This window comes from Scyliorhinus canicula, chromosome 1, assembly GCF_902713615.1.
Source record: "Scyliorhinus canicula chromosome 1, sScyCan1.1, whole genome shotgun sequence".
In the NCBI taxonomy this organism is placed as follows: domain Eukaryota; kingdom Metazoa; phylum Chordata; class Chondrichthyes; order Carcharhiniformes; family Scyliorhinidae; genus Scyliorhinus; species Scyliorhinus canicula.
In genome coordinates this window covers 49,648,383-49,672,862 of record NC_052146.1, presented here as the reverse complement: position 1 = coordinate 49,672,862, position 24,480 = coordinate 49,648,383, and the positions used below count along the sequence as shown (strand labels likewise).

General features: G+C 47.5%; 1 protein-coding gene across 1 annotated transcript in view; it reads right to left on the bottom strand.

The window, feature by feature from the left end:
• The window catches only part of nipsnap1 (nipsnap homolog 1 (C. elegans)), a 46,005-nt gene that overhangs the window by 8,706 nt on the left and 12,819 nt on the right, over window positions 1-24,480 (bottom strand). The window contains exons 2-8 of the mRNA XM_038790458.1: window positions 23,847-23,980; window positions 23,708-23,753; window positions 20,225-20,319; window positions 13,730-13,800; window positions 11,532-11,672; window positions 9,636-9,667; window positions 884-978 (exon numbers count right to left, since the gene is read on the bottom strand). Of these exons, the coding sequence (XP_038646386.1) occupies window positions 884-978; window positions 9,636-9,667; window positions 11,532-11,672; window positions 13,730-13,800; window positions 20,225-20,319; window positions 23,708-23,753; window positions 23,847-23,980 (614 nt within the window). The remainder of the gene's footprint in view (window positions 1-883; window positions 979-9,635; window positions 9,668-11,531; window positions 11,673-13,729; window positions 13,801-20,224; window positions 20,320-23,707; window positions 23,754-23,846; window positions 23,981-24,480) is intronic.

Genomic DNA, 24,480 nt, shown 5'->3' with positions numbered 1-24,480 from the left:
AAATCACACAACAAAAGTCTAATATGCACTACGAAACTTAAGTACATTGATAACTAAACGCACCATTTATCTGAAGTTATCTCTCATTCCCAAAATATATCCACCTTCCGTGAACTCACTGAGGCACCCCTTTTTCCAAGCAACATCCAATGTCAGTAACTTTACAGGTCAAATGCAGCTAATAGTTATCATGCAAAACCACTTAGGTGACCAAGCCTGGGCAATGTCTCTTCCCGTTTCAGCGAAGGCACAAAACTACATCTTTTAATCCAGAGTATCTACAATCTGCCGTAGCTCTAAATGTTAGATGGAAAGGGCCTCCGTGGCTTGGATCATGGATGGAATGGATTGTCTGGCTGCTGGATTGAGACTTACCTCCTTCCCCAATGAGGGTGCTAGCAGTCACACTGTTCAGTCTCTTTAATATTCCGCCCTGTATATTCGGCTGTCCACATCGCTCAAATTCCTTGCCTTGAGAAGTTATCATTTGTATAGCCCTACTGATCCTTGGTAAACAATGTTTCTGATATGGGTATTCGCACCTCAATGTATCTAAATGCCTGTCAATCTTGTTACTGGGCAAATCACATCAGTATTTCTCTAGACACCTTGAAGTTCACTGTTAACCGTGCTCATTTCTCAAATTCCTAACTAAAGGATGTCTAGAAATTCAACATTTGATTTAATCAGGGCTTTAATGACCCATTTATAAGACTGTTTACTGGAGGAAAGGATAGATTTTTCTATTTTCTGCTCAGGTGTAAAACTGCCATTTGGCATCTTTTCAGCTGATCAAGAACTCCAGTTACATGCCTGGGTGGCAAATTGAAAATCTACCTGAAATTCACAAGAAAATAGGGAAACTAAATTTCATTCCACTTACCCCAAAGATGATGCACCACATAAAGGTCGCCAACCAGTGAAAAGAATCCGCCAACAGCTTCATTGTTTTCCTGACGGAATCGAATGGCTCGCGCCCTGAGGACAATCAAAAGATTAAATAGTTTCAGACAGCATTAAAGTTGCAGTATCTATTGTCTTGGTCTTGTTCTGATTATTGACAAAGCTTGACGTGAAGAAAAGAGGGCAATCCCCATACTTGGGGGAAGTAGGCATCCAGAAAAACCAGGATTGGGGGGGCAGCTTTATGATGCGGGGGTGTGTGGTCAGACACAGGACTTTGTTACCGGGCTTCAGGCTCAAAATGACAGCCCAATAGTGGGATTCCCTCGGGAATCCCTTATATTCCTCAGCATGCATAAATTTGCATAGCGAGGGATACTGAATTGCTCAGTGGAATCACGTGCAAATCAGCCCCGGCAGAAGAATCCGTTCCCAAACAGTGGGCGCGAATCTCCGCTCCCCACGCCAGGGGGGGGGGGGGGGGGGGGGGGAGAATCGCGGGAGGGCCGGGCGACCCATGACACGCCCCCCGCGATTCTCCCAACCCCGCTCGGAAGAATCGCTGCTCGCTGTTTTTCACGGCGACCGGCGATTCTCCGGCCCGGATGGGCCGAGCGGCTTGCCGTTCCCGACCGGTTCACGACGGCAGCAACAACGGTCGCTGCCGTCGTGAACATGGGCACCAAAGTGCCGTTTGAAGCTTGTGGGGGGCGGAGAGGGGAGTGAGCACCACGGCCGTTCTCGGGAGGGGACTGGCCCGCGATCGGTGCCCACTGATCGTCGGGCCGGCGTCTCAAAGCGACGCACTCTTTCCCCTCCGCCGCCCCACAAGATCAAGCCACCACGTCTTGCGGGGCAGCGGTGGGGAAGACGTCAGCCGTCGTGACGTTAGCCGCGAATGCGCGGGTTGGAGCAGGCCAACCTGCACATGCGCGGCCGACGTCACATAGGCGCCACCGTCGCATCATTCTCGGCGCGCCGCCTTGGCGCAAGCGTCAAGGCCGAGAGTTACGGAGCGCTGCCCCTAGCCCCCCGGGTGGGGGTGAATAAGGTGAGAGGAGCGGCCTCCGAGGCCGTCGCGAAACTCGGCCGAGTTCACGACGGCCTTCCCGATTTATCGCGGGAGCGGAGAATTCCGCCCCGTGTATTTCGCCCAGGGTGTTGATGTATCAATCTTCTGTGGTAAACAGGTTGGAACAGAACAGGATTTTTACCAAATTGAGAACTTGGTGATGGGTTAAAGCTGGAAACAACAACAGGTTCAAAGAATACAATTGAAGACATGATAAGTCAGCAATTACTGTCTGGGTAATGTGAAATTTCGGTTTTAACAGATTGTAATTTGTTAGTGGAAAATAAGAAGTTCCACAGCTTTGAGTTTACATTATATGGTGCATTACCACATCACTCAGAAACATCTCAAAGTGCTTAACATAAACCAATCACTTGCAGTAGTCGTTTGAAGTAATGTAAGCAATAGGCTTTTCGCATGCACACAATGTCACAAACATTAATAAATTGAATGTTTCTTGAGCGATTTAGGTTGAGGAGGGAAGATAAAATAAGAATCAGAACTCCCTGCTCAAAAGGATATAGCACTTTAAATTTCACTTAATTATGCATTGACCAGGATCTGGGCATTACTGTCCCAATTGTCCATCCCTTGTGGCCCTGAGAAGGCAGTCACGAGCAGCCTACGTGAACCGCTGCAGTCTGTACGCTGACGGTATTCCCACAGTACTGGTAGCGAGAGAGTTCCTGGATCCTGATCCAGTGACAATGAAGGTTCAGCGATAAAGTTCCAAATTAGGATGTTGCGTGACTCAGAGGGGAAGTTGCAGGTGGAGGTCTTGCCATGTATCTGCTGCTTCCCTTGTCCTTCTAGTGGTTAGACATTATAGGCATGCTGTTCAAAGCGTCTTGGGGGGGGGTGAGAATGTCGGGTGCGGGGGGGGGGGGGTTCTGGCTTTAAACTCACCAAGCCTTTTTTTAAATTTAGAGTACCCAATTATTTTTTCCAATTAAGGGACAATTTAGAGTGTTTAATCTACCTATCCTTCACATCTTTGGGTTGTGGGGGTGAAACCCACGCAGACACAGGGAGAATGTGCAAACTCCACACGGACAGTGACCCAGGGCCGGGATTCGAACCCGGGTCCTCAGCGCCGTAGGCAGCAATGCTAACCACTGTGCCACCGTGCTGCCCCCCCACCAAGCCTTTTAAAATGCTTATTTAAATACACTAATCTGGTTCACACTCACAAGGATGTGAAACAGATTGTGCCAGGTGCCACGGGCTGGGAGCATCTTGGCACTTGACTTGACTGGTTTATTGTCACATGTACTGAAGCACACTGAAAAGTATTTTTCTGCGGCCAAGGGAACGTACACAGTACGTACATAGTAGACAAAGGGAATAATCAACAAAGAATGTTGACAAATAGTACATACATCGACAATAGTGATTGGTTACAGTACAAAACAAGGGGCCAAACAAAGCAAATACATGAGCAAGAGCAGCATAGGGTGTCATGAATAGTGTTCTTACAGGGAACAGATCAGTCCGAGGGAGAGTTGTTGAGGAGTCTTGTCGCTGTGGGGAAGAAGCTGTTCCTATGTCTGGATGTGCGGGTCTTCAGACTTCTGTACCGCCTGCCTGATAGAAGGGTCTGGAAGAAGGCAAAGCCTGGGTGATGCAGCTGGATAGGATGCTCTCTATTGCACATCTGTTGAAGTTTGTTAGAGTCGATGCAGACATGCTGAATTTCTTTAGCTTCCGTAAGAAGTAGAGATGTTGTTGGGTTTCTTGACTTTTGCATCAACGTGTTACATCATGCTCCTTTCGGTGCCCAGTGTAAATCCTGTATATGGGGCGCGATTCTCCGCTCCCCACGCCTGGGGGGAGAATCACGGGAGGGCTGGACGAATCACGACACACCGCCCTGGCACCCCCCGGGATTTTCCTACCCCCCCCCAAAATGGCGTGTCACGTTTTTCGACAGGCCGCTCGGAGAATCGACGCTCGCCGTTTCTCACAGCGACCAGTGATTCTCCGGCCCGGATGGGCCGAGCGGCCTGCCGAACCCGACCGGTTCACACTGGCGCCAACCACACCTGGTCGCTGCCAGCATGAACAGCGCGCAACCAGTGTTTGTGGGGCCTGTGGGGGGCGAAGGGAGGATCGAGCACCACAGGCGTGCTCAGTAGATGTCTGGCCCGCGATTGGTGGCCACTGATCGTCTCTAAAAGACGCACTCTTTTCCCTCCTCCGCCTGCAAAATCAAGCCGCCATGTCTTGCGGGGCAGCGGAGGGGAAGACGGCAACCGCGCATGCGCGGGTTGGCGCCGGCCAACCTGCGCATGCGCAGCTGACGTCACTTAGGTGCCGCCGGCTGCGTCATTCCCGGCGCGCCGCTTTGACGCAAGCATCAAGGCCCGGCACCCGAGATTCACGCGCTGCCGCTCCTAGCCCCCCTAACACTCCAGGTTTCACTCCGGCGTCGGCTGTTTGTCTCCCTTTGGGAGAATCGCGGCCATGGGCTTTCCTGCTATTCTCCCGGAATACCGGGCTGTGCGCCAGGTGGAAGGCGGCTGGAGAATCGCCCTCATTGTTTTGACATACACTGCAAATTCTGTGGGCAGAATTTGACCATATTTTTTCAACATGTCTGACACAGGCTGAAAACCGCACATAACGCTTCAGCTGCACAGATCAGGTGCGGGATTCTCTGACCCTCCCCGCCGGGTCAGGGAATTGCCGGGGGCCGGCGTCAATCCCGCCCCTGCCGTGTCCAGAATTCTCCGACCGGCAAAAAGTCGGCAAGGCATCAATCCTGCCGCCCACCTCGGAGAATGACGGGGACCGGCGGGAGGCTATGGGTCCCGGTGCTGCCCGTATTCTCCCGGCCGGAGTCCCATAAATCACAACTCCTATTTAACGGCCGATGGTTGACGCCGTTCAGTGCGGAGGTAGGTCACCGGCATATGGGGGGTGGCCGCAGGAGAAGTGATGGAGTGGCCGCAGTCTGTGGGTGGGGGAGGGGGGGCGGGGGGGGGGGGGGTAGTGAGAGCGATTGGCAGGCAGTTGGTGAGAGCGAGTGCCGGGGTGGGGGGGTTGGGGGGGGGGGGGGGGGGGGAGGGGGTGGTGAGAGCGAGTGCCGAGGGGGGCCTGTCTTTTTTGCTCTGATAGCGAGCGGCATTGATTACGTCGCCCGGCATCAAGTGACACGCCGTGTCCACATCGGGTGACGCCGTCGCGAATGGAGTCACGTCGCTGCTAGCCCATTCGGGCCCGGAGACTTTGCGACGTTTGGGGGGGCCCGACGCCAGAGTGATCTGCGCCGTTTTTGGCGCTGGGTCCCGGCCATCGCGCCGATTATTGGAGAATCTCACCCCAGTTTTCACTCCAGCCTCTCTGAGAAAATAAAAATGAGTGGGTATGGCTTACACCGTCACTCTGGCAGGGCAGAGCCTGATGGAGCCTGCAAGGTCACCTCCACAGTGATTGACCAACCATCTTTAAATGTCCTCCCACTATCGTAGAAATATCACCAGTGTCCCCCCACCCCAGCTGCCCGCTCCCCTCCGCATCGTGCCTGCAAGTTCCCCCTCAATGGCCTCAACGCTCTCCCCCCCCCACCACATTTAATGAGAAATGCCTACTCTTCCCTCCCATGTGGGTACCCAGAGAGCCCAACCTGGCACTGCCCCTTGGCGCAGACTGGCACTGCCAGGTTGGCAGTTGCAATTGCTAGTCCTTTTGATTTTGAACAAATCCCCCTTTATCCTTCTCATTTCTAGAAAATGCAATCTGAGTTTGTTCAATCTCGCTTTTTAATTTAACCCTTGGAGTCCAGTTATGCTTCACCCACGCCATGGCCAATATATCTTCCCTAAGGTGTGATGCTTGGAACTGCTCCAGATGTGATCTAACCAGTGTTTTGTACAGATATAGCATGGCTCTACTCCCCTGCACACTCTTCCTATAGGCAATTTTCAAACCAGGCCAATAATTTGCCTTCATTCCATTACCTTAAACTGTTGCTAATGATCTCTTGTGAGGGCATTTGTCAAATTCCTTCTGGAAATCCATATAACGAGCATGCGCAGATTCCCCGAGCAGCTACTTTAGTCGCTTCCTCAAAAATGTTAACGAAGTTCATCTGGCACAACCTGCTCTTTACCAATCCTTCCTCACTCTTTTGAGTCAGCTGTAATTTTTCAAAATGTCCAGCAACTCTATTCTTAGGTATAGACACGAGCAATTTCCTGACAACAGATGTTAACTGGTCTATAATCTCCTGGTTTCCCTCTCTCATCTTTCTTAAATAAGGGAATGACATGCACAATTTCTAATTTAAAGGAACAACTTTCGAAGATTATAATTACGACATCTACAATATTAATTCATCACTGAAGCTCAACTGAGAACCAAATAGCCTTAGTTTGATGCAAACGACAAATGCCGATTCTATTTATGTCATGTTTTCACAACCTGATTTGTTGTTGCCAAGGGCCTGGTTATTTCATTCGTGATTGACAATGCTCTGTGCTAATGTTAATAAAGGCCAGGCAAGTTTAGAATTTTTGTTGGCTTTCGTCTCCCTAGTTTTGGCAGCTGACTCACACATAAACAAAACAAGATTTTATGTTTCACGGGAAACCTAAAATAAAGACACTCGCAATTTGCAAAACAAAAATGAAGATCCATCTGTGCCCCACTACTCAGTCAGCAGCCTAACCTCTGCTTCATTCAGCTTTGGCTGTCACTCATCCAGACCCTTCCACTCCAGAATGCAGTCAGGAAACCTGACAATTGAGTTCAGATACAATGAAAATGCTGCTTTGCAGCATGACGTGGGTTATTAGGCAGACTCACCATGACAGCTTAAAAGAGGCCACCAAATTAATTGACTTTCTGATCAGTTTATCTGAGTCTCGTACTAAGCAAGCCTATCATTTGTTTGTGACTATTATTTACTTACCTGTTCCAAAAGTTGCATATTTTCATCAAAATAGTTCCTATCGCCAAAGGAAATATTTTGTCGAGATTGTGAATACCACAGAGATTATCTTTCTATTAACTTTGCAGTGAAAACACGACATGCCCCCCGAATACATTGGGGCTGAAATTCACAGGGTTCCACCCGTGTGTTGCCGGAGTTCGAGGATTGGAATTCTCATTGAATTTCAGCCCCAGTGTTTCAAAGCAAATCTGTGAAGATACAATGCAAATGCAATTTGCATAGTGCCCACTCACTGAAACACTGTTCCGTGGTGAGCTAACACAATAATCAGGCTTGGGCTGATTAGTAGTACCACACAAACAGCAGACAATGACCATCTGTAACAAGAGAGAATCTAACAAACTGCACTGGTGCTCAACAACATTACCGTCAGCCAATCCCCCACCATCAACCATTGACGAGTTACCATTGACTAGAAGTCTGACTGGACCAGCTATAGAAATACTGTGGCCATGAGAACAGGTCAGAGGCTGAAAATTTTGTGCTAAGTAACTTACCCATGATTCCTCGATATACAAGGCACAAGTCTTGAGTGTTAAGGAATACTCCCAACTTACCTGGATGAGTGCACGTCCAACAACTCAAGAAGCTCAACACCTTCTAGGACATGGCAGCCTGCTTGACTGGCACTCAATCCACCACCTTAATTATTCACTCATTCCACTACTGATGCACCATGCCAGCAGTGTGTACCATACACAAGGTGCATTGTAGTAACTCGCCAAGGCATCTTTGACCGCACCTTCCAAACCAGTGACCTTCATTGTCTAGAAGAACAAGGGCAGCAGGTGCATGGGAATATCACTGCCCACATGTTCCCTTTCAAGTAGACTAGGCAAACTTAGCCTAACCTCGGTTGTTGGCAAAATTCTAGAATCCATCGTTAAGGATGAGATTTCTAAATTCTTGGAAGTGCAGGGTCGGATTAGGACAAGTCAGCATGGATTTAGTAAGGGGAGGTCGTGCCTGACAAACCTGTTAGAGTTCTTTGAAGAGATAACAAATAGGTTAGACCAAGGAGAGCCAATGGATGTTATCTATCTTGACTTCCAAAAGGCCTTTGACAAGGTGCCTCACGGGAGACTCCTGAGTAAAATAAGGGCCCATGGTATTCGAGGCAAGGTACTAACATGGATTGACGATTGGCTGTCAGACAGAAGGCAGAGAGTTGGGATAAAAGGTTCTTTTTCGGAATGGCAACCGGTGACAAGTGGTGTCCCGCAGGGTTCAGTGTTGGGGCCACAGCTGTTCTCTTTATATATTAACGATCTAGATGACGGGACTGGGGGCATTCTGGCCAAGTTTGCCGATGATACAAAGATAGGTGGAGGGGCAGGTAGTATTGAGGAGGTGGGGAGGCTGCAGAAAGATTTAGACAGTTTAGGAGAATGGTCCAAGAAGTGGCTGATGAAATTCAACGTGGGCAAGTGCGAGGTCTTGCACTTTGGAAAAAAGAATAGAGGCATGGACTATTTTCTAAACGGTGACAAAATTCATAATGCTAAAGTGCAAAGGGACTTTGGAGTCCTAGTCCAGGATTCTCTAAAGGTAAACTTGCAGGTTGAGTCCGTAATTAAGAAAGCAAATGTAATGTTGTCATTTATCTCAAGAGGCTTGGAATATAAAAGCAGGGATGTACTTCTGAGGCTTTATAAAGCACTAGTTAGGCCCCATTTAGAATACTGTGAGCAATTTTGGGCCCCATACCTCAGGAAGGACATTCTGGCACTGGAACGGGTCCAGCGGAGATTCACACGGATGATCCCAGGAATGGTAGGCCTAACATACGATGAACGTCTGAGGATCGTGGGATTATATTCATTGGAGTTTAGGAGGTTGAGGGGAGATCTAATAGAAACGTACAAGATAATGAATGGCTTGGATAGGATGGACGTAGGGAAGTTGTTTCCATTAGCAGGGGAGACTAGGACGCGGGGGCACAGCCTTAGAATAAAAGGGAGTCACTTTAGAACAGAGATGAGGAGAAATTTCTTCAGCCAGAGAGTGGTAGGTCTGTGGAATTCATTGCCACAGAGGGCGGTGGAGGCCGGGACATTGAGTGTCTTTAAGACAGAAATTGATAAATTCTTGATTTCTCGAGGAATTAAGGGCTATGGTGAGAGAGCGGGTAAATGGAGTTGAAATCAACCATGATTGAATGGTGGAGTGGACTCGATGGGCCGAATGGCCTTACTTCCACTCCTATGTCTTATGGTCTTATGGTCTTACAAGTCACTCACTCTGCTGGCCTGGAATTTTATCACCATTCCTTCATTGCTGCTGGGTAAAAATCCTATAGCACCTTATTTAACAGCACTGCAGGTGTACCTTTAGTCGACTGTGGCACTTCAAGAAGGTGGTTCATTATCAATTTCTCCTGGGAAATTAGGGAAGGGTAAAAATGTTGGCTTTGCCACCGACGCCCAGCTCCCATGAATTAATTGAAAAATATCTGACATCACTGCACATACACAAATCATTCTGACGAGGTTTCTATGAAATGTGAACAGGAAGATATTTCACTTCTCAATGTCATCTAGTCTATAGTTTACACCCATCACTGACATTAATATTGGTTTGGAGCAAGTTGCTGGTGCTGCAATTAGATGTGTCAAATTTTACACATATACTTACACATATTCAGACCCAAGTCAAATGACAAAGACAATCCATTTAAGTTTCAGAGATCCATAAACACTTACTTACCAGTTGTTACCCCATTCAATCATGGTCCCCGGCTACAAAGGGAGGGAAAGAAAGACACAGTTGACATGAGATTCACTGAACTACAGATAATTACCGGAATAAAATAAATCCTCTTAAGCAGCGAATGCATTGAGTTCTAGTAACAAGAGGAAGAGCTATTCGCCCCATCCTCATAAGTTAAAACAGTAATTTACAGCTAAGAATGTGACACATACATTCAGCTATTCACGACCCCAATAAATACCCTGATTTTATTTGGCCGTTTTGATGGTCTGCTTTGTGTATGCGATGTGGGGTAAAGACAAATCTCACATAGAGCTAATACAAATATAAAAGCGAAATACTGTGGATGCTGGAAAACTGAAATAAAAGCAGAAATTGCTGGACATTAGCAAGTCGGGCAATATCTTTGGAGAGACAAACAGAGTTATGGGCACCCTGGCAGTGCCACATAGATGCCAGCCTGGCACTGCCAAGGTGCCCATGTGGCACTGCCAGGGGATCAGGTTGCCACTACCAAGGTGCCAAGTTGGCATTTTATGCACGCGCACGATTGGGCTGGGGATGCCCTGCATGGATGCTGCAGGGGGGAGGGGGTGCGTTAAGGCTGGGGCGGGGGGAGAATCAGGGATAGTTTTGGGTGCCTCAGCGTTTGGGACTTAAGAGTATCCCGATTTCTCGCTACACTGGGGAGTTAGGGCAACCAGAGCTCTCCACTGTACAAAACGGGGCTATGTGCAGCCTCAAGCCACACGTTACCCGATCAGTCCCCTTATACAACGCGAGTCACGAGTCAAACACAGACCTGCAAGCAGACAACGCCACACCACAGACACACACAAAAATACACACTCACAGACAGACAACACCATACACACACTACAGACACATATCTCTATATTACTCTCCGATATGTCATTCTAAAAAGAGGCGGGAAATTATTTTTTACAAAAATCACCCCCCACCTCCCCATGATTTTCCTAGCGAAACATTGCAGCCTTTTTGATTCACTGTTTAAAGCCAGAGCTAGTGAGGATTGATCAGAAGAAAGATTGTTTCCACATTTCTCCACATGCTGGTGGGGAGATATCAAGTGCAGGTTTGCTGCTTCTTTACAGGGAGTCACTCTCATAGAGAATGACATAGGCAGAGACTAACATTTAGGTTTCTATGTTATTCGGTAGGATTGGCGGTGGAGAAGGGGGAAAATTTGTTAAAAAGAGGCAGCTTAACACCAAAACCCAATTTATATTAATAGTTCAAATTTCCAGTTTACTGGTGCACCTCTCATGAAAAAAATACTGTAATTTGACAGAAATGCAATAAGGTTATCATAGAATCATAGAATTTACAGTGCAGAAGGAGGCCATTCAGCCCATCGAGTCTGCACCGGCTCTTGGAAAGAGCACCCTACTTAAGCCCACACCTCCACCCTATCCCCGTAACCCAGTAACCCCAGCTAACCTTTTTTGTTTTGGACACTAAGGCCAATCCACCTAACCTGCACATCATTGGACTGTGGGAGGAAACCGGAGCAAACCCACGCAGACACGGGGAGAATATGCAGACTCTGCACAGACGGTGACCCAAGCCGGGAATCGAACCTGGGAACCTGGAGCTGTGAATCAACTGTGCTAAGCACTGTGCTACCGTGCTGCCCTATCACAACGTGTACTCTGGAGTTGAGCTTCAGAGGGTTTTCAGCTGAACGATCTCTCCTTTTTCTCTCGGGCAGTTCAACTGGTGTTCAGTCACTCGGAGGTAATTGACAGCCACAGAATTTTACAGAAGGAAACCATTCAGCCAATCAGACCTGTGCCCGTTCTCCACTATCCACTTCCTCTACCACCGATTCCTACCAGACACTGGACAGCAAATTCTGTCAGAGTGATCTACCTTTAAATAATATGTCCGAAGTTCATAAATATTAGGTCCCCGTCTTGGTAATGGTTCATTCCAGAAACTGAATTCTAAGAGTAGCTGATTTTTCCGAGACAGCAACATCTTGCTCCTCTCCTTCCGGTATTCCAAATATTCCTGAAACATGGAAAACAGTCAATCATCCAAAGTCACAACTTGCAAAACCAGTAATCAGATGCTCACACAAGAATACACAAGAAAGGGTCTCCAAGTTTCCAATAAGCTGGCTAAAAAAGAATCCCAGTAGTTTTACACAACAACTTGCATTTATTTATGTATCGCTTTCAACTTAATAAAACATCCCAAAGCACTTCAAAGAATTGAAACCAGACACTGAGCGGTGTTGCTAGACAGTTTAGACTGAAAGAATGATTGGGCGGGTAGGGGTTTGGAAGAATTCTGAAGGAGGTAACAAGGCAGTGAGTTATGGGAATGTGTTGGGATTGAATGGGTGCAGAGGAACAAGGGGCTGGATTATGCACTTCCGCTTGAGGGCAGGAGGGGCACATTACATCTTGCAGTGTACCCACCCACTGCCCGACCGACTGAAATTTTGTGGGGCGCAGGGGGAGATGTTGGGCTGCCAACCCACCATTGGGCTATTGAGGGTCCAATGCGGTCTTAAAGGCCTAATTGCACTCTTGTAGGTATTTAATGTATGTTAGGGAGGGACCCATGCTTTAACTATGTAGGCTGGTGTTGGAAAAAAGTGGGGGGGATCTCCTTTGCAGGCACCACGGGCCCATTGGAAACACCCCACCCTCACCACCACCACCGACCCTCACTCTCGCAAAGCTTATCCTCCCTTCAACCTTCCACAACCACTTGAACCTGACCCCTCACCCACCTCATTGATACCCTGATCCCGGGCCTACCGGGGGGAGCGGTCCTTAATGTGGTGAGCCTGCCTGTTTTCCCAGCTGTAGCCACCACCCCTGGCTGGTGCTGCTGGGACTGCAGAGCTGCAGGCCAATCCGATTGGGCTGGCAAGACCCTGAAGTGGGACATCTTCTCAGGAAAAGGATTGAGGTCACGGCTGAAAGCACAGAATGCTTCATCCAGCATTAAGTTGTTGCAGGGCTGCCTCTGGGATTGTAGGTGGGCTTCCCCACCCCGAGCGAGGTTCCAGAGAAGGAGAGGGATAAGGACATGGGCTCGTAACCTGTAGATGAGGGCATAGATTTGGGTGTTGGGGATCCATTGGAAGTTACGAAGGACAAGTGGATTTAGTACGAGCAAGATTAACTGGGACAATATTCGAAGGGCTAAGCCGAACAGAAATGACTTTATGGATGAGATTTGGCAATTGGATGACGTAGTAGTCGAGTGGGGTGATGATGAGGAGATAGCAGTAGGCAAATCTTGTTGGATGCAATATGGGGTTGAAGCTCAGGTTAGGTTTGAAAAGGCGCCGAAGGTTAAGCCTGAATGATCACCCAGAGGGAGGGGTGAAATCAGGACCAGAGGGTTGGGTTTTTAAATTTGAAGAACATGTTGCCTCCAATCTGATCAATATTTAGTTCTGGAAAGTTCAACTATGACTTGATATTGTTCGTGCAGCTTGGAAAGAACATAGGTGAAATTAAAGGTTGTGATGCAGAAATGAAGTTGGGTGTCAATATACAAATGTAAGTTGACACTGTGCCTGTCACAAATGGGCAGCATGTAGATGAAAAGAGTCCACCGGTGGAAAATGGGACACTCCTGAGGTGTACATGCATATTCAGGAGCAGAACAAGCCACAGGAGGAGATGCACATCCTACAATGGGAGAGGAGACATGGAACTAAACTGGGGCACTGTGACGGGGGGTGAAATAATGGAAGACGACGGCGTGCTCATTTGTATCAATTGATGGCGTGAGGTTGAGGAGGACACGGTTGTCCACATGAGCAGCGATGTCCGGTGGGCTGAAATTTGTTTAAAAATGTCAGTCATTTTTAACCTTTGCATTGGCATGTCTTATGGTCACAGAAAATGCACAGTATCACAGGTCACGTTAGCATGAGCGGATTTATCTTAACCCATTCTTCTTCCGAATGCGTAGTTGCTCATTTACACACTAGCAATTAGGAAAATACAAGCATGTGTGCAGACTAATGGTGACTGCATAAAATGAAACTAAATGTAACTATCTGAGGCTGGGTGACTGAGGGATTGGCTTTCATCTGTTACCTTATTCTGTAATAGCTTCTCCATAGCATCTGTCAAAGCAGGATAACCACCAGAAAACCGCCACAAATGCACTGTGCAAAATAAAAATGACAAATTTGCCGTATACACAAAAAATGGTGTTACAGTACGAAAAAAGAAATTTGGTAATACTCAGTAATAAAGTAAATGCCACAGGCACGTCGAGGACTTCCCTCACAATAATGAATCTTTGCTGAGGTACAGTAGCATAGTGGTTATGTCAATCAATTAATAATCCAGAGGCCTAGTCTACTAATCTGAAGACATTAGTTCAAATCCCACAACCGCACCTGGTGAATTTAAATTCAGTTAATTAAGTAAATCTGGAATAAAACAGCTGGTATCTGTGATGGGTACCATGGAACTACCAGATTGTTGCAAAAAAAAACCCACCTGGTCCATGAATATTTTGTCATGAAGGAAACGTGCCATTTTTACCTGGTCTGCTCTACTTTCGACTCCTGTCTGACACCAATCTGATTGGCTCTTAACTGCCCTCTGAAATGGCCAAAAAGTCACTTGTCAAACCTCTACGCTAAAGTCAGATAATAATAAAAACAGATGACCACTCTGTATCGACCTAGGCACGGTGATTGACAAACAGCGCAGCCAAACCTGCTCAGTCCATCTCACTCGAGACTTGCGTTAAAATTGGGGGAGCTGCCTCCCGGACGAGTCAAACATCAGCCTGATGTAGTCATACTCACCCAATCATACCTTAACAGTCAATGTCCCAGACTCCTTGATCACCATCCCTGGATATGTCTGTCCCAGTGACAGAACATATCCACCAGAGATGGCAGTGGTACACAACCTGGAAGTAGTGACCGGGGAATCGTCAATTTTGATTGCACACCTGATGACATTAGGTTAAACATGGGCAATGACATTTTCTGATGGTTACATCATCTATCTTCCTCCTCCATGTTAAACCATTTGGAAGAAAGTCTGAGGGTCGCAAGGGCACAGGATGTACTCTGGTTGGGGAACTTCAATGTCAACCACTAATAATGAGGAGCACCATAACTGATTGAGTCCTGAAGAACATATCTGCCAGACTGAGCCTGCAGCAGACAACAAACACAGGGGAGAAATCTACTCGACCTTGTCCTCATCAACCTCTCTTTCACAGATGTTTCTATCCAGATACTATTGGTGGTGGTCACCACTGCACAGTCCGTGTGGAGATAAAATTCTGTCATTACACTGAGGATACCCTCCATCGTGTTCTATGGCAGAGTTTAATGGGATAGATTTCAAACAGATTTAGCAGCTCTAAACTGGGTGTCCAAGAGGCGCTGTGGGCCATCAGCTACAGATCAAGTGTATACAACTACAATCTGTAACCTCATGGCCTGGCATATCCCCACTTCACCATTCTTATCAAACCAGACAGCCAACCCTATTGAGAGCATCCTTGGAGCAGCACCAGGCTCCCGGAAAAATGAGGTGTCAAACTGGTGAAGCAACAAGACAGGACTATGCGTTAACCAGCAGTAACAGAACTTTATAGGCAGCACTCGGCAATTCAACAACCAACTGATCAGATCAAAGCTCTGCAGGCCTGCTATATCCAATCATAAATGGATTTATCAAACAAGACCAGGATAAGACAAGGATGAAGGCTTCGCAATCATCCTCAGCGAGAGTGGATGATCCATCTCGGCATTCGCCTGCATAAAGGGAGATAGTTGGGACCAATCACCTTAACCTCAGGACATTGATGCAGGAGTTCCCCAGAGCATGTTCTAGACCCTACCATCTTCAATCACTCCATCAATGATCTTCTTCCATCATAAGGTCAGAAGCGGTAATGCTCACCAATGATTGCACAACATTCAGTACCATTCACACCTCGGGAAAAAAATGAAGCAATCTGTGTCTGCATACAGCAAGACCTGGACAACATTCAGGCTGTCCAGTGGCAAGTAACATCCATGTCACAAAAAATGCCAGGTAATGACTATCACCAACAAGAGAGAGAATCTAACTATTGTGACTTGACATCCAAAAGCATTACTATCAACTTCAACATTCTGGGGGTGGGTCACCATTGACCAGAAATATAACTGGACAACCAAAAAATAATGTGGATATAACAGCGGGTTAAAAGCAGGGAATTCTGTGGCGAGTTACACCTTTCCTGCCTTTCCAAAGCCTACCCATCATCTTGAAGGCACAGGTCAGGAGAATACTCTCCAGTTGCCTGGATGATTGCAGTCCAACTCAAAAAGCTCGGCATGATTCAGGTCAGAGCATCTCACTTGATCACCACCCCATCCACCGTCTTACACATTTACTCCCCCCACCACTGACGCAGTGTATCATCTCCAGGATGCTTTGCAGCACCCGGCCAAGGCTTCTTCCAGAGCTCCTTACAAAGTGATGATCTCTATCACCCAGAAGGACAAGAGCAGCAGGTGCCATGAGAACACCATCACCTGTGAGTTCTGGAACTGCTCCCCCCAACCAAACCCCCCCTCCGCCTCCTGCCCCCCGCCTCCCGAACAGCACTGTGGGTGTATCTACACCAGAGATACTGCAATGATTCAAGCAGACATCTCACCATCACCTTCACTAGGGCAATTAGGGATGAATAACAATTGCCTGAATGTCCACATCCCATGAATGAATAAAATAAAAATACAGTGTAAAAAGTAAAAGCACTGCTGGAAATCTGAAATATAAACTGAAAATGCTCAGCAGGTCAGGTAGCGTCTCTAGGGGAAGGCAGTGCTAATGGACAGAATTTTCCCACAGGCTTCGGCACCCTGGAATCAGGACCATATGGGGTCTTGAGGCCACGCTTGTTGGCAGTAATCGGGTGTTGCAACCTTCCAGAAGGGAGCCTCCAAACTGGCCACCTCGGAGCTTGCCATCCTATTAAGGATGGTTGGATAGGTTCACGATGCTGTTGGCAGCTCCGGAATATTGGCAGCCCCACCAGGAGCGGTGGGCACTGCTGAGGCATGCTGGGGACTGTGAGAGCGCTTCAACATGGACAGCTCTCGCTGTCCTGCACATCATTAAGTGAATAGCTGGGATCAGTGCCTTTTGTTAATCCAGCCCTCCCCTTGAAGCACGGAGCCTCTGGCTCGTATACTCTCCAGCCTGCTCTCCAGCCTGTTAAGCTGAGGTCCTCCCCACAGACTGAGAGGGTGGGGTATTCGGGGAGGGGGGGGGGGGGGGGTTTAATTCCACCACCAACAAAATGATGGAGATATTTCATATGGAAAATGTAAACATGCAAACAGGATGTCCGCCTTTGTGGATCAGGCAGCTGAACAGTTTCCTAGGTGGGCAGCACGGTAGCATTGTGGATAGCACAATTGCTTCACAGCTCCAGGGTCTAGGTTCGGTTCCTGGCTTGGGTCACTGTGCGGAGTCTGCACATTCTCCCTGTGTGGGCATGGATTTCCTCCGGGTGCTCCGGTTTCCTCCCACAATCCAAAGATGTGCAGGTTAGGTGGATTGGCCATGCTAAATTGCCCTTAGTGTCCAGAATTTCCCTTAGTGTTGGGTGGGGTTACTGGGTTATGGGGATAGGGTGGGGGTGTGAGCTTGGGTAGGGTGCTCTTTCCAAGAGCCGGTGCAGACTCGATGGGCCGAATGGCCTCCTTCTGCACTGTAAATTCTATGATCTATCCCACCACTGGGAATGTTTCAGGGGCTGTTCCGACATGGCTCCTATTTTCCTGGCCCCATATGCCTCCAAACTCACCACATGTTAAAATAAATTTCTGCCCAACTTTTCAGCTCTTTGAGCCTTTGTGTTAACTATGTTTCTCTCTCCACTGATGCTCGACCCGCTGAGTATTTCCAGCACTTTGTGGTTCCATGTCATACAATGCAATCTCAAGAGGTAAAGTTTTGCTGTACAGCGTACATAGTTTTGCACTATGTACAGTGTTACCTGGTAACATATCATCAGACAACATGTAGCAAATAATTGAGACACTGCAGACTCACAGCTCGATTCGTCTGAAGCGTTAATAGGCCCATTCGGTCTGAAGACAGATAGGCAAACCAGGGAAGTTTAGGGGAACCATGAGATAAAGCGCAACAGGATAAAGAAAAGGGAAAAGTACAGTGGCAGAGAAAGGATGCGGCTAGAGCTCAACGTGGCAGCACTTACCTCACACTAATATTACGGCCGAGATTTGCTGCTTCAGAGATAAAGTGCAGTGGCGTGCAGGAAAAGTGGCACATCTCCCGCCGGCCAGAATGGTGGGTTTGCAGCTAAATCATCCAGTTTTCAGCTATATGCATGAACGTGATGCATGTCAGGATTTCGGGCCTCAATTCATCTACCCTGCTGTGTCCTCTTTGGATCATCATTCCGTGTGCCATCTTAAAACTGCAGCCACTCACATTATTCAGTGTCTGCAGCCCAGGACTGGTAGCAGTGGGTAATGGTCCCCAAAGGAAAGCAGTCGACTGCCCTCCACGTTTAGTGACAAAGCATTGGGGGCACATGGTGAAGGCACACCGGGAGTCCTTTACCCTGTGATGGGAGACTTACCGCTCTGGCTTGGGAGAAGGCTGCCCGTGTGGTCAGTGTCAACACGACGCACAGGAGAAACGCCACCCGGCACAGGAAAACAGTAAATGATCGCAGGGTAAGTCAACCCTCTCCTCACTCAACTCTCACAAGCCCATCAGGCAATCACTGGGCGACAATCCACATCAATCTCACCACACACTGTCAGCGCAACGGACATCACCACTGACTCTCTCACACACACTTTGACATCTTCATCTCCTCTCAGATCCTGTGCAGCTCGCATCCTCAACCCTTATATAGGTCAACTCAGCACAAACAGAAGGCAGGCGTTCTTATCATCTGTCTCTGCATCTGTCCTGCTCACAGTTTGCCCATCTGTCTTTAATCAGGACAAGCTTGCCCACAACAACCAGGCAAGAGGATGCCCAGTTCAGGCCTCTCACAGAGTTTGAAGAGCATTTGGCACAGCTGACTGGCGAGGACCGTACTCTTCCCTGTGCTGAAGGTAAGATCGGTATTTCCCAAGTCAGTGAGGACCCATCACCATATCACTGTTCAGCCAATGAAGCGATGAGCTTTGTTATGTTGGTCACTATGCATGTGTCTGTGTGCACACTTCCCAGTCTTCCCCATCACTCATCTCCTGTCGTCAAGCCGGAGCATCCTACTCCTTCTCTTGCCCCCCCCCCCACCCTCCTCCTCCACCCCCCCCCACTTCCACCCCACCCCCTCTCCTCCAACCCCCCTCCTCCAGTACCCCCCCCCACCCGCTTGTCTGGAATGGTAAGCCTTTGCTCAGAGACTCCCATACTTCCCCTTTGGTCTTGCCTAGGCAGCCTGGCACAGAGTTGGAGCTTTCACGGGTGCAGCGCAATGAAAGGTGGGCGAATATACCTCGAGGCCATGGGTCAAGTGGTGCTCTCTAGGTGCACGGCACTTATATGTGGTTGTGATTCACGCCGGTGTGGCCCCATGATCTGGAGTGGGGGTGTGATTCTGGCGAGCTTCTTTGATCATGAATATTCATGATATTTAAATGAGTGCAAATGCAGTTCCTGACATGGCATGCGAGCTTCCTGATCCTTGATTTACGCTGGCGGGAAACCGACCTCAGGCCTTCCTCCACAATCTCTGAGCTCACCGTACATGTTGCCTGCCACCAACCGGAGCGGAAAATCCCACCATGTATGTTTATCTTCAGGCATGTGAGGGAAGCATCAGAAGGGCAGTCTTCAAATCATCTGCTTCATCAAATTGTTGAAGGAAAAAGGAATGTTCGGTATGAAAGCGAAGGCCAGTCTTTTTGTAGACAGCGGCAACCTCACGTCAGATAGTGAGGTAGATTTCTGACACAACGTTTGGTTATAAAACCATGATGGTGGATCCGTGCTACTTCTAGAAAACACCTGGGGCGAAATTCTCCATCCCCCCGCATCCGAGGCTGGATTCTCCGCTCCGTCATGCCACTTTTCTGCCTCGACCCGCCGGCGGCATTCTCCGTTACGCCAGCTGGTCAATGGGGTGGGGCGCCATCGGGAAACCCCCAGGCACCGGCAAAACGGAGAATCCCGCCCCCGTTTCCTGGTGCGACGCTCCCCCACCAGCAGCGGGATCCTCCTTCCTGCCGGCCAGCCAATGGGTTTCCCCTTACGGGCACCCCCATGCCGTCAGAAAAATCCTTGGCTGTGGATTCGCTGTCAGCGCAATGCAGAATCCAGCCAGCAGAGAAATCCCGCCCCTGATTTGAATTTTCATTGGTTTTAACTGAAATGAAAATTGAACAGTTAACTATAAAAGATGGCTGACTCGCAATGGCAGTTTTAGGCTCGAGAGGCAAGTTGAAAATCTACCCTAGTGAGGCCAAGAACGGTAACATCTGAAGAAAAATTACGGTTGGAGCTGTTCCAGATGAGGGAAAATGAAGAAATGTTAAGGTAGGGTACAGATTCAATCAAAGCAAATGGCAGACTTACCCGCTTGGTCCTGTTCACCATACAAGGTGTTCCAGCTTCCTACGATCTCACATGGATATTCAGGATCATTGTGCAGCTTTTGCAATATTTGCTCCCTGTGATCATCAATAAAGATTTTCTTTCATCAAAAAGCAAACAATTTAAATCTCGGCACAGAAAATGGATCTTTCACTGAAGCCGAATACCAATATAAATAACCTATTGGATTTTTATATTCTATTTTTAAAAAATGAAAGGGCTGCACGGTGGCACAGTGGGTTAGCCCTGCTGCCTATGGCGCTGAGGACCCGGGTTCAAATCCCGGCCCTGGGTCAATGTCCGTGTGGAGTTTGCACATTCTCCCCGTGTCTGCGTGGGTTTCACCCCCACAACCCAAAGATGTGCAGAATAGGTGGATTAGCCACGAGAAATTACCCCTTAATTGGCAAAAATTATTAGGTTCACTAAATTTATTTTTAAAAATGAAGAAGTTAGTTCCAAAAAGAATACAATGCCTTACTAATTTTTGTTAAAGATGTGACTAGCTCAAGTTTTACCATCAATTTGTTTAATACTTGTAGAAATGAGAAAAACACCAGAATGATATTTGAATTGTAAATTAAACCACAAATGATGTGAACAGGCTTTTAGTGCCAAGGTTTATTTCCATAAATAATTTGCAAGCGTATAAAAGATTAGGTCATTGTAGTTCAAAGGTCAGAGCAGATAACCACAAAGAAACAGTGCAAAACTTGAGTGAAATAATATGTTAGGTTACTGAAATTCTGTCCGACAGATGTTAAAATTCCTTAGACATAAGTAAGCATTGCTTGAAGCACAGGAAATTGATATCAAAGTAACGTCACAACTGCAAACAGAGGAGACTTTCCACCATTTAAAATGCCTCTTTATTCACTGCACCATGCTTCCTAATGTTATTTTTTAAATCGTCCTCAGACTTTTTAAAATGATCATGCTCAATGCATAGGTTTTGAGAGGACCTTCATGTTCTTTACCCTGCTCATTGTTGATATGGAGATGCCGGCGTTTTACTGGGGTGAGCACAGTAAGTCTTACAACACCAGGTTAAAGTCCAACATGTTTGTTTCAAACACTAGGGCTGGGATTCTCCCGGGGTCCCGGCGTGATGGAGTGGCGTGAACCACTCCAGCGTCGGGCCGCCCCAAAGGTGTGGAAGTCTCCGCACCTTTAGGGGCCAGGCCCTCACCTTGAGGGTCTAGGCCCCCCGCTGGAGTGGTTGGTGCTACGCTGGCTGGCGTGGACGGCCTTTGGCGCCATGCCAGTCGGGGCTGAAGGGACTTCGCCGGCCAGCGTAAGTCCACGCATGCGCCGGAGCATCAGCGGCTGCTGACGTCATCCCCGCACATGCGCAGGGGAGGGGGATCACTTCACCTCCGCCATGGTGAAGACCATGGCGAAGGCGGAAGGAAAAAAGAGTGCCGCCACGGCACAGGCCCGCCGGCCGATCGGTGGGCCCCGATCTCGGGCCGGACCACCATGGGTGCGCCCCCCCCAGGACCCCGGAGCCCGACCCGCGCCGCCTGCTCCTGCCGGTAAGATAGGTGGTTTGATCCACGCCGGCGGGAAAGGGTTGACAGCAGCGGGACTTCGGCCCATTGCGGGCCGGAGAATCGCCGGGGTGGGGGCTCGCCAACCGGCACAGCGCGATTCCTGCCCCCGCCGCATCTCTGGTGGCGGAGAATTCGGGACACGGCGGGGGAAGGATTGATACTGGCCCCCGGCGATTCTCCGACCCGGTGGGGGGTCGGAGAATCCCGCCCTAGGTTTCGGAGTACTGGTCCTTCCTCAGGTCGATCCACCTGAGGAAGGAGCAGTGCTCCAAAAGCTAGTGTTTGAAACAAACATGTTGGACTTTAACCTGGTGCTATAAGACTTCTTACTCTGCTCATTGTTGGGAGGGAACTTTGAGTAATTTACCTCTGTGTGAATCACGCTGGAATGAGCTGGGTTAAAAAAAAAACAAACACAACTAGGAAAGGCAAAGGTCACTGGCAATTACTGGAACAGTAGCCTAGCAAACCAGAGATTGTGTAGATCCCACCACAGTAAGTTGCGAATATGAGTTATTTGGCTATCTTCCAAAGTGCCATCAAAATCCTGCTGGTTTACCAACATTCTACACCTGCCTCATAGAGCAACTCATACCTCTGGTTACGTAATATGTCAGTGACCCTTAATGTTCCCTGACCTAGTTTCAAAAGCAACTAAGTCGTAAAACTTAGGTTAGGGAAAAAAAGAGCAGTAAGGGGAAGAAACTGACCCACGCGTATTAGACTGTTGCTTCAACATCACTAGGTCAAGTCCTTGGAGTTCTCTGCCTGTTATGGAATCAGCCTCACTACAAGGACTGCCGTGGTTTATGAAAGGCAACTATAGATGGTCTTGACAGCATGATTCACAGCTCGAGGGCAACTATTACAAAGTGACTAAGATAATTGCTGTGGAAGCACACAGAAAGATAGCTGAATAAATGTTAACCAGAGAGGTGTTTGTGGGGGAAGAAAGCATCAAAAGGTTATTTTAAAAATTGGAATGCAATTTACTTTTTTTAGCAATTAACTGAAAGCATTCATATAAAACAAAGGTGAAGATAGAAAACAGGATATTACAGTTAAACAGCAAGTAGAACTGACAATATGTGAACATGCGGCAAGTTGCTGCTGTGCTGTATTTGACTAAGTCCAGAAATTATTTATCTGTTGTATTTTATGGATATATGATGATTTACATTTTTGAAATTTGAATAAAAATTAATTAAAATACCTCCTATTTCTATTTAGCGGTGTGTGCAGAGATTCCTTCAGCACAGTCAAGACTGGGTCCTAATAAGTGAATAAACACTGTAATTTTGTTTATAATCTGATGCTTGTTTAAGTCATGTTCTAAATCCTGTTCTTCACTGTGAGAGAAATAACTACAAATACTGGATTCATAATTCTGCTACCAGTGCAAAGATTAGTGATCATTTGACCTAAACAAGCTCCAGCATAAAGCATTTATCGTTTAACTATTTCTGAGGTACATATATTTTTTATTATAAATTTAGAGCACCCATTTTTCCAATTGAAGGGCAATTTAGCTTGGCCAATCCACCTAACCTGCACATCTTTGGGTTGTGGGGGTGAAACCCATGCAGACATGGGGAGAATGTGCAAATTCCACACGGACAGTGACCCAGGACTGGGATTTGAACCCGGATCCTCAGTGCCGTTGTCTCAGTGCTAACCACTGCGCCACGTGCCGCCCTTTATATATTTCATGAAGCATGTAGGAAGCATTTCTGTGCTGGAGGATTGGGTTTTACATTTAAAAAGACTAATTTAATTCAGAACAAGACAATCAACAACTGTAGGAAATGCTGATATGGAGAAAGTAACAGGCAAATTGGCATAATGTATTGCTTTATGGCGGAGGCCGTTTCATAAATATAATCAGGGTTTAAAAAAAAGATAGGGAACTTACGATAAATTGTTGTACGCATCCAGACATTCTGGCTTCACATTATGAACTAAGACAAAAAGAAAAAGCTTTTAGTCTGAGTTGGACCATCAGTTTACTTTTAATGTGGATGAAAGATTTGGACTAAGCGGTTTTCACTCACACTGCATTTTATATAAGCTGCTGGTTTCCTTTTTGGAAAGAAGATTGGAGTGGGCATCTTTTCTCTGGTTTACTTTGTGGACAAAAAATGATCGAAACCACCCTTTGTCCTGATGTTCTTCTTTGCTATTCGCCCTGCAAGAAAAGCACAAAAAATTAATGTTTGCTTCTATAGAATCAATAAAGGTAACTGTTGAGTGCTTCTGTCCTACAGTGTATAGACACAAATGGAAAATATTTCAGACAAGACGCATGCTGTTCCAAGCTCTATAAGGTGACAGGATCATTTTTAGACTTGAACTGTACAGAGAGAGACAAGCATAACGTCACACAGATAAGCTCGGCCAAACCACTCCCAACCCACATTTACATGTGGTGGCCAGCTAAAATTGGCTTTGACAGCAGCTCAGAAGCAGGATTTGCAACGCTTAACACTTTTTATTGGCGAGGAACTTATTTGAGGGGACGTCCTCTGGTGCAGTAAAGTAAACATGTATGGGATAAGACAAATCAAAAATGTGTGCAGGTGGCTGGACCTTTTGCCCTCAATTTTCAAGCACACAGTGCAGAACCTCACAGTTCGTGGGCATTGCAAAGTCAACCCTTAAAATTCGGGATTATTGAAAAGCGGCAAG